The 10,679-nt window shown below is 38.1% G+C and overlaps 1 protein-coding gene across 1 annotated transcript; it reads left to right on the top strand.

The window, feature by feature from the left end:
• The first annotated feature begins 207 nt into the window (after positions 1–207).
• LOC110803528 (protein SYM1) lies at positions 208–4,790 on the top strand. Its single transcript, XM_022009041.2, has 7 exons — positions 208–774; positions 1,787–1,927; positions 2,017–2,130; positions 2,233–2,406; positions 3,184–3,299; positions 4,338–4,410; positions 4,524–4,790. Exons 1-7 carry the CDS (start codon positions 331–333, stop codon positions 4,527–4,529), a joined length of 1,068 nt encoding a protein of 355 aa, XP_021864733.2. The 5' UTR covers positions 208–330; the 3' UTR covers positions 4,530–4,790.
• Positions 4,791–10,679: the final 5,889 nt, after the last annotated feature.

Below are 10,679 nucleotides of genomic sequence, written 5' to 3'. Positions count from 1 at the left end.
TAATGATGTATCAACAAATTAATAGTGGTGTACAAAATAATCTTGTACAGTACATGTAGCCTTTTCCCATTTGGGCCATCCTCATTAAAATGATCAAAGTATTTGTCAACATAATTGCGTGAAAAGTTTTGGATCACATTTTTTTTGTGGTTACCAAAATTCCCATTTCTCTACTTAAATAAAAAAAGTTTTAAAAAATAGAATAGAATTTCCGACGCATATAAAAAAAAAAATCATATTCTGTCTCCTCGACTTTTTTTGGTGAGTCGGAGACAACACGTCGACTGGTTGTCGTCCTCTGTTTCTTCCTTCAACTCCAACCTTCAATTAATGGCTTCCTTTCGCGCAATTTTACCTCAATCTCTTCCTCCTCTTACCAAACCTGTAAAACCCACAAAATCCCCCAAACCATCAACCCTAGTAACCCTCCCCACCACCCTCCGTCGTTCCTCCGCCGTCCCTTCCGCTGTCACCGGGAGAGAGTTCGATGTTATCCCAGTGAAGAGCCAGGATTTCAATGGCCAACCCGAGGGAGATTTGATTATTGTTCGGGAGAGAGAAATGATCGACGGAGGTGCGGTGGTTGGTGGGTTTGATGGGCAGTTGTCGTTGGAGGGTGTTTCAGGCGGCGGAGGTGGTGGTGGTGATGGGCAAGGAAATGGTGGTGAAAACTTGGAAAAGATGATGGATAGATTTATTAATGCTTCTATTGTTCTTGCTGCTGGTACTTTTGCTTTGACGAAGTTGCTCACTGTTGACCATGATTATTGGCATGTAAGTCTCCTAATTCCTGTGACTTTCCTTTTATTTTTCTGAATCGTTCTTTTTTTTTTATCAATTAATTTATCTGTTAATGTATTTTGAATTATTAATTTTGAGCTGATCGTTAATCATGTTAATGGGTTTTGCCTGTTTGTTTAGATTTTGCTTTTTGACTTTTTGTTTAATGTATAGTAATCACCTGCCTTCTCTTGTTTATCCCTCTTGTGATTTTTAGCTTAGGCTTCGTCCTCTGTGTGTTGAAAATCGTCAACTGAACTTATCCAAATTTATCGAAACTTATCGGAGATTTATTTAGTTGTGAATTGAACTTAGGCAGCCCTTTATTGAACTTATCAGAACTAATCTGAACTTTGTTTTCCCCTGGAACTTCATGTCTTTTAAGGTGATAAGAACAAAGCCGGTGTATTAGTAATTCATTTGTTAGGTATGGAAGTGTAGGGAAATGTTTTTATTTTAAAAATATTGTAGTTTTATTGGGTGTGTTCATGTATGCTGTTTATGAGCTCATGGAACAAATGGATTGGTAGTTGCTGAAGTTGATATTGAGATGGGGGGAGTAGCTGCGAAGCTAGCTGGAATTTGGGTTGTATTTTATGGTGGAATTTGATGTTTATTCCCTTTATGTTTGAAAGACTTCATGAAATAAAGGTTTCGGTTTAATAAACATAGCTTTGAGCTGAAGCTGAACATGAATTGTAAGTTTTAGAGTTGAGATTTTACTAGTTGCTGACATTTGAAATGACTTTTCTGTGCTTATAAGGTTCCTATCAATGCTCCCGGTCAAAATGAGATGGTTAATTGGTTATGCCTTAACCGCTCCATTTCCGTTCTATTTGGATTGTGATTTTATATGAAGATGTCATGTTATCAATGGAAAATCTTCTGAATTACTTTTGTTTTTTCGTAACATATTTTATTCATTGAAGATATCTATTCATTGGACTGTCTTTTTAAAAGAATCTGTAGAAGTCTCTGGTTCATTACCTATGTATCTTGCTTTCAGGGATGGACGGTTTATGAAATACTGAGATATGCTCCGCAACACAACTGGAGTGCTTATGAAGAAATTCTTAAAACCAATCCTGTAATAGCAAAAATGGTGATTAGTGGAGTAGTGTACTCCTTGGGGGATTGGATAGCGCAGGTTAGTTGTTGTGGTTAGTGGTTGTTTCTTATTCGTAGTTGGATGATCTCAATATGCTCCTGCTAATTACTTACTTCTTTTAATTACAGTGCTATGAAGGGAAACGACTTTTTGAATTTGATCGCACCCGCATGTTGAGATCTGGACTTACTGGATTTGCTTTGCATGGTTCTCTTTCTCATTACTATTACGAATTGTGTGAGGTATTGTTTATTGAAAAACTTTCCACTGTTAAAATGTATTTATCGTAGTATCTTCTATGATTCCTTTTATGGTTGTGGTCTTGATGAGTGTGTCTATTTCAGGCAGTATTTCCATTCCAAGACTGGTGGGCTGTTCTTATAAAAGTTGCCTTTGATCAAACTGTTTGGGCAGCAATTTGGAATAGTATTTATTTTATAGTTTTAGGGTTCTTGCGATTAGAATCACCAGTTAGTATTTTCAAAGAACTAAAGGCAACATTCTTTCCCATGCTCACTGTAAGTAGTTTCTTTCTTTTATATACTTTGTATAACACAGTTATTTTTCTGATTGTTATTATTGCAATTTGGATCTGCATATTACTATACATTACTACATTAGTACAAGGTTAGCCTGTAAACATTACATAATGAGAGTCTTGTCTTATATGTGTAGATCCTAAATTAATATTCCGTTCCAATGTCACTCGTTACCTTTTTATAGCCATGTTACAAATTCCTCTTGCCTTGTCTTACTTATTTTATCCACGTACAACTGTTCTATTTTATTTACTGAAAGTTGCATCATTATAGTTCCAATTCCCTATCCATTCTCAAGAGACCTTATGAGGCGGCCTTGTACAATAATTGAGCAGCCAGATATGGAGTAGGAAGTTTCAGCTGTTAAATACTACTCCATGAATCTAGGAGCATGTTGAGACATTAAGATAAGTAGATGCAAAACTAAATCCATACTTTGAGGATGTTGAAGGTCTACTTGAAGTGGGTTTAAATCTTGACTGCTAGCTACTGATATACCGACTTTAAGTAGAACTTCAACAAGTTTGTTAATTCAGAACATTAAGTGGGTAAACTCTTGACCGTTACTCTGTTAGCTACTGATTCAAAACTTCTTGTAGAAACCACAAATCTAGATATTAGCTGCTGGCCTTCACTTTGGCTTCCAAAAATGTTTGGGATACATTTGGAGCTGCAATGATGTTTTCTGAACCGTTTCTAGTTGTACTCTTCTTTTTCATTACTCGTGTTAATAAATCTACTGACATTGCTTTACAGGCAGGATGGAAGCTTTGGCCTTTCGCACATCTTGTGACTTATGGTGTCATTCCCGTGGAACAAAGGCTGCTTTGGGTTGATTGTGTGGAGCTTATATGGGTGACAATACTTTCAACGTAAGCTACAAATCACTTATTGTTCTGAATTTGGGTTTGTTTGCTGCTTTTGACACGTACCCGCAACTAGGTCATTTCACGTAGGGAACGATGTCTCTTGTTGGCTTGTTGCTAAATAACCTAGATGCCCTCCATAAATATTTTGCATTTGAAGCAGTTTACTCAATTCCTCCACATAATTCAATTGGGGCTTGGTGCATATGGAATGTTTGACAGTGTCTAATGGTCAATGGTTAGTTAGAGTATTGTTTTGTGTCATTCTTGCAATCTGACTGGAAAGTTTTGCGTGCTAATTGCTTGCTCAACTTAGTGGTGCAGCTGGTGCGTATATGCTTTCAAATAGGTTGGTAAAGATCCCATTTTATGTTAGATGTTAAGAATGGAAGCTCACCATTAGCAGAGCTGATGGCATCAATGTTACATGACTTGCATCACATGAACTCTTAACGAGTTAACGTGCATTCTTCTGATGCCATTACTTGAATTATTCTGAGGTGTACGGTGTACCAAATAGTACCAGTTGCCAAATGATAATTGTGGTAGTCAAGAAAAAAAGGAAAATAATGAAGCCAGATAAGTGTGATGTGATTTCATCCGCTGCTACTCTGCTAGTGATCAAACTGAGTCTTGTTGAAGAAACATAACATTCATCTGGCTATAACCCTAGAAATCTCGGACCGGGTAGGGGATCCTACTACCTAGAAGGGGTTCAGGTCGTTTGTTGGTCTTCACTATAGACTGACAATGTCCCCTTAAGACTCGAATTTGCTAAATCCTCATGTGTAGGATTGGTGAAGAAAGTTCAAAATTGCCTCAAGAAATAGGTCAACTGCTTCTTTCTGGCCACTTTAATGGCAAAAGTGAAGAAAAAAAACTTTGTGAATTTCAGTCCTCTGTTTTCAATTGCCTTGTGGACCTATGTAAAGCCTGTGGGGGTGAATGATGCCTGTTTGCATCCATATTACCCTACAAATATCATGTTTATAAACTCTGTGTTTGCTTGACGCTGACATTTTGTTCGGGTTTTGTTATTGCTAGGTTATCAAATAAGAAATCAGAAGCAAGACTTACAGATGGTACTGCTGAAGCCACAAGTTCAAATCCTTCAGAGGTATAGTATTATTTCATTGCTATAAACTGATTTGTTGCAATAATTTTAAGAGGCAACCTTTGAATCCCCTTTGATCCTCAGTCCTCCACTTGTTAATGTGCTATCATTTCCAGGAGTGAGGAAGATGTGACACCAATAGTCCAAGATTTTTCCCACTACCTACTTGTGAACCAAATGAAAGTTGTATCTATTACAGAGTATGTGGTATACTAGGTATGTGGTGAGCTGGTGGATTTTGGCTTCGGCGATGCCTGCCAAATCTAGTTGTAAAGGATAATTGTGGTCACAGTCGCGTCTACATCATAACATATACGACAATGCAACGTACAGAAGGAGTATTAGCGACAACATAGCTTCTTAATGTATGTATGTATGTATGTCTGTAAAGAAGTCGGCATTCTTGTATTTTCACCTAAAGCTAATTTTCTTGTATATTTGCATATTTTTGAGGTGAATATAAGCAAGTGAAAGAATACATGCATAGTCATGATTTGGATAATTAAAAAAGGATTTGTCTGTTACAATATTCAATGATTACGTATCTCCTCCCGAGAAAGTACAAGGACATATCAGATATGTATGGGCAAAGACATATCAGAACAAAAGACAAAATAGGAAAAATGACAAAAAAGAAATTAAATTGTGCTTTTTAAAACAAAAATGGTACTTTTTTTTTTTTTTTTTTTTTTTTTACAGAATGATATTTTTTTTAACATGAATGGTACTTTTTATTTATTTTTTAGCTATTTATCTTTTAGTTGATACGTGTGATTGATATGTGAAAAAACAACCTCATCTCCTTCCCATCTTCCTTCTTCCTTTCCTTTCCTTTATTTAACAAGGAACCAACCAAAAGATGGTGAAGTCTGAAAGTCAGATTATTATTTTATGGAGTATATGTAGTAAGAAAATGAAATTTCGGTACATTGCACTTTCATACGTAGTACGTAGAAAGAACAACTTTTTCAAAAAAAATCTAGATTTGTCCATCTCAACAAGCTAGGAATGTTATGTTATGGGTAGACGAAATTGATTACTCGGTGTCAAATTGTCAATTACCCAAATCACCCTCAAGATAACCAAGATTCATCGTAATTGAAATACAAGACGAAATACTTAAAATTGATTTATGAGCCATAGTCCACAAACAATAGGGTCAAATACGACCATTGTTGAAGAGAGTTTGAACAAGTTTTCATATGACATGGACAAATTAAACCCGGATCAAACGACCATATACTCTAAGCCTAGCTAATAGCTATGTGCTAGCTCCATGTCCTTTGAAATTAACCCTGGTTAATTTTGCAACCACGGTACTTGGATTAGAGTTCTGCAGTTGCAGGTACCAAGTTGCCCTCTTATCTTTACCCAAATTTCATAACTAAATGGCCCGGTCCATTCCTTTTTCAAAATGAGTAATTAACCATTACTTAAAGTTAATTATCATGAAATTAATAGTCATCTTCACAGGTTGCTCCCCTTCTTGAACCTCCTTAATTTAAGGACCATGTTTTAATTTCCAAGAAATGTCATGTTTTGAGTGGATTTCATGGACAAATTCATGCTGTATGAAAATTCAAATATGACATTACTTTTTTTATCAAACATTCAAGAAACGTACATGATCAACATCCCAGCGCGGCGCGTGCACCATTGTTTGGACACCCCTGAACTTGATCTGTATGCCTTGATCACTAATTTTTGTAGCAATTCGTAGCACCCTGCTTAAATGACTAAATCTGAACTGAAATTTTTAATTTATTTAGCTAATCAAATTTATATCTGCACATCGAAGATAAAAAATAAACCTCATATTTAATTTGCTCCTATTCTTTGAAACTTTCTTTTACTCGAACATCCGTACAATTATATATACACCAAAAATAAATAAAAATTCGTACATGTAGAATCGATCAGCTATATAGGTTGAATAAAGTCAGGCCGTGGACATCATAGAAAGGCGACTCGGCGTAGGCTGAAAGTGTCGCCACCGCAAGGTGAGCCGTCTTGGTGGCGGAGATAACGCCCTTTTTATTAACAACTCTTTCATCATTTGCTGTTTTCTCAACTTATCCCTGTTAGTGTCATCTTGAGTACCAAAAAATAATAATGCCAACCCTTTTAAAGACGGAGAAGAAGTCGATGCCGCCGGAGTATCTCTCCTCTTAATCCTCATGTGGACTCCTCCGCCAGCTGCAACTGGTGGCTTAGATAGTAGCCGAGATTTGTATTGCATACTTTCTACTTTTGTTACGGTTAATTTTTCTTCCTTGTTTTGTTGTTGTTCGTTTATGTTGAGTTTTGACGCTGTACGTTGGGTGGGTTTATATATGGAAATAAATATGTGTAGATATTTCTTTTTTTCTTTTTTCTTTTTTCTTTTTTCTTTTTTCTTTTTTCTTTTTTCTTTTTTGTTTGGGTGTGGCATGCTAATTGCTAATTGCTAAATGCAAAATGACTAAGTCATCAACTCCATAGGAAAGACGACTTTGAAATAGATTTGAATGTAATTAAAGTTGGGGATATTTAGCTTGTTTGACAGGTAAGAATCCACTTGTTATATTTTACGTTTAGATGTATTCAACATTTCAACACCTAGCTAATTCAAGAAGCCACTAGATTTGACGCAAGAAAAGGGATAACTAGGATGGACTCATTATTTTCTTAATCTTTTTCGATTTTTTTAGATATGGTAATTAAGGAGAATTTTCTTACGATCCCTTACCGGCTCAAATTCTCGGGTTCTTAACATGAATCTGCATATCAAGTTCAGCAATTAGAGGAGCTTAATTACTATCCGGTTCAATTTCACTTCTTGAATAGACCAAAAGTGTGGATTATAATTTTTTTCCATTGACCAACTAATACTTGGGGAGTACTATATGTGAAAAAACATTCTTTTTCCCATTGACCAAATAATACTTGGTATATATGGATAAAAGTTCTTTTGTACGTTGAAAAGTGCGCCCTATCATGCCGAAATTCAATATGGATAATGGGTCAATTAGGCCAAATTAGTAGGCAGAACATATTGTGATTGTAGAAAATGGTCAATTTTCTCCATAATTAACCTATATCATGCTTTGATCACGAAGTCTATCATGAGATCGAGTTATAAGATACAAACTTTATCACATACTATTTGGTATTGTATGTGGAAACGAACATGGTATTAGAGATCGAGTGTTATACCAAGTTTAAATTAGCCGGTAAAGATATGGTTTTTCCCTTCTAACCTAGAAATTGGGTCCTTGGGGTTTAAGGTTATGTTTGGCAACCACTTTCAGCCACCTTGCTAAAAGTTTACAACAACTTTTGTGTAAGACCGCCTTACCGGAAAGACCACTTTAGTTGCTTAACTAATTGGTTTAATTTCTTAACTAATTGGTTATATTGCTTAATTAATTGATTCAATTGCTTAACTAATTAATTCCTTTGTTTAACTAATTGGTTTCAGTGCTTAACTAATTAGTTCAAATGCTTAACTAATTGGTTCCATTGCTTAACTTATATAATACCAAGGTGGTCTTTTGGGTAAGATCGCCTTATAGAAAAATTTGTAAATAGTTTAAGTCACCTTAAAAGATTAGAAGTGTTTGGTAAATAGCTGAAATAAAATTTAAGGTGGATAAGTTGACTGAAATCGAGACGTTATTCAGAGTAACGTCTGGGTCTAAGGGGCTGAAATGCCTGTAGCTGATTATTATTTTTATTTTTATTTTAACTCGCAAAGCATTTCAAAAATAAAATTTCAGAAAAAGCCCATACAAAGATTGCTTATGAACAACGACAAATATCGCAAATTTGATATGAATAACAATAAATATCGCAAATTCAAGCTTCAATTCGTTTTTCAAGAAGTAGTAGAACTGTAGAAGAAGAAATACAGGAAGGAATTAGAAGATGGAGAAGGGGAAAGCGAAAGACATCACCAGTATACTGGTGTTGTTGGGTTTTGATAGGTGGGATTGAGGAAAGGTGTCAAATATTGTGTAATCCCGTATTATTCTCATTAATAACACACGTATATATAGTACAACTCAGTTACCTAAACCCTAGGTACACATTAAGTAACTTACCATAGTTAGGACTCTACAGAATATTCACAGAATAATATCTAATATCTTAACATATCTTAACATCCCCCTCAAGGTGGAGCATGTAGATCTCGAATGCCCATCTTGTTCAAAAAAAACTCAAATTGCGCCTTCCCCAACGCTTTGGTGAAGATATCTGCTAACTGAACCTTCGTCGACACGTACGACGGACTAATGATCCCTTCCTTGATTGCATCTCGAATGAAATGACAATCTGACTCGATGTGTTTTGTCCTTTCATGGAACACCGGATTCTGTGCAATATGCAACGCAGACTGACTGTCGCAATACATCCTCATGCCTTGGTCGTGTGTCACCCCCAAGTCGCGTAGTAGTTGTTTCAACCACTTCAACTCACACGTCAGAGCTGCCATCGATCGATATTCTGCCTCAGCAGACGACCGAGAAACAGTATGCTGTTTCTTGGTCTTCCAAGAAACTGGCGACATACCAAGTGACACAAACCATCCAGTCACCGACCGACGCGTCATTGGACACCCTTCCCAATCCGAGTCGCACCACCCCTCCAACTGCAACGCACTGTCCGACCGAAGTAGTATACCTTGACCCGGACACTTCTTCAAATATCTCACTACTCGCAAAGCTGCTTCCCAATGTGCCTCCTTTGGTGCTTGCATAAATTGAGATAGGACATGTACAGAGTAGGCAACGTCTGGTCGCGTGACAGCCAAATAAACCAGACGTCCGATCAGACGCCTATACTGCTCACCGTCCAACAGGTCTGGCCCGTCTGCCAATGCCAACCTATGATTCTGTTCCATGGGAAAGTCCACAGGCTTTGCTCCCAACAATCCGGCCTCTGAGATGATGTCGAGGGCATATTTTCTCTGAGATACATAGAACCCTTGACTACTTCGTGCCACCTCTAACCCAAGGAAGTACTTCAGAGCCCCGAGGTCTTTCATTTTAAAACACTCCTTCAAGTATGCCTTAAAACTCTCAAGCGCACACCTGTTATTGCCTGCGATAATCATGTCGTCCACATAAATGAGCACACTCAGCTGCAACGTACCTTTAGACAGAGTAAAGAGCGAATAATCGGACAGCGACTGTCGAAATCCATAGTGCGTCAATGCCGTCGACAACTTCTGGAACCAACATCTAGGTGCTTGTTTCAACCCATACAACGACTTTCTCATTCGACACACTTTGTCAAAGTGATTCTTCTGGAATCCAGGAGGAATCTTCATATAGATCTCTTCCTCCAAGTCACCGTGCAAGAACGCATTGTGGACGTCCATCTGATGCACGTCCCACTGTTTGACAGCTGCCACAGCTAGGAAAGTTCGAACTGTCGCCATCTTCGCGACGGGAGCAAATGTCTCATTATAATCCAACCCTTCCTCCTGATGATTCCCTAAACATACCAATCGAGCCTTCAGTCTCAACAAATTCCCATCCTCATCACGCTTCTCAGTATACACCCATTTACTCCCCAGTGCTTTCTTCCCTTCCGGTAAATCTTCCAACGTCCATGTCCCCTGTTCCTCCAACGCGTCGATTTCAGCAGCCATTGCCCGACGCCACCCCTCATGCTGCATCGCTTGTTTAAAACTCTTAGGAACTTGCCCTTCTTGCAATGCTGCTATATAATGCATGTGCTTTGACGAAAAACGCTCATAATTTACAAAATATGTGATAGGATAAGGAGTACCTGAGAGTGATGACGCCGTAGGTGTTTTGTCGGAAGTACTATATTTTTTCCGTATTGTATGTATCACACAGTCTTTCAGCTTTGTCGACGGAAACTTCGCACGCTTCCCCCTTCCTAACTCCGTATCCTCCACACACTGCCTTGTCTCACTCTCGTCACTACCCGTCGTCTCCTCTACACCTGTCTGTGAGGAGACGACGTCTGAATCCACTCGACTAGGTGTTTCATGTTGTTGTTCCTCCCTCACAGGCGACGACACTCCCCTGTCGTCGCTAGAGCTGGCAAAAGCTGACCCAACCCATCAACCCGACCCGAATCCAACCCGTTATTAATGGGTTGGGTCAAGATTTTCCAACCCGTTTAGCTAAACAGGTCAACCCAACCCAACCCGTTTAATAAATGGGTTGGGTCAGGTTGAAAACTTCAACCCGAAAGCAACCCGTCTAACCCGTTTAATTATTGGGTCACAGGTCAACCCGTCAACCCGCTAACCCAAC

The sequence above is a fragment of the Spinacia oleracea genome, chromosome 4, assembly GCF_020520425.1.
Source record: "Spinacia oleracea cultivar Varoflay chromosome 4, BTI_SOV_V1, whole genome shotgun sequence".
Classification (NCBI taxonomy): Eukaryota; Viridiplantae; Streptophyta; class Magnoliopsida; order Caryophyllales; family Amaranthaceae; genus Spinacia; species Spinacia oleracea.
Note: the sequence above shows the minus strand (reverse complement) of the source record. Positions and strands in the feature narration are given on the sequence as shown.

Excerpts from the sequence above, each read along its gene's own strand:
- LOC110803528 (XM_022009041.2), top strand. The coding sequence starts at position 331 with ATGGCTTCCTTTCGCGCAATTTTACCTCAATCTCTTCCTCCTCTTACC. Across the intron at positions 2,407-3,183 it reads CATTCTTTCCCATGCTCACT|GCAGGATGGAAGCTTTGGCC; the intron begins GTAAGTAGTTTC and ends ATTGCTTTACAG. Across the intron at positions 3,300-4,337 it reads TGGGTGACAATACTTTCAAC|GTTATCAAATAAGAAATCAG; the intron begins GTAAGCTACAAA and ends TGTTATTGCTAG.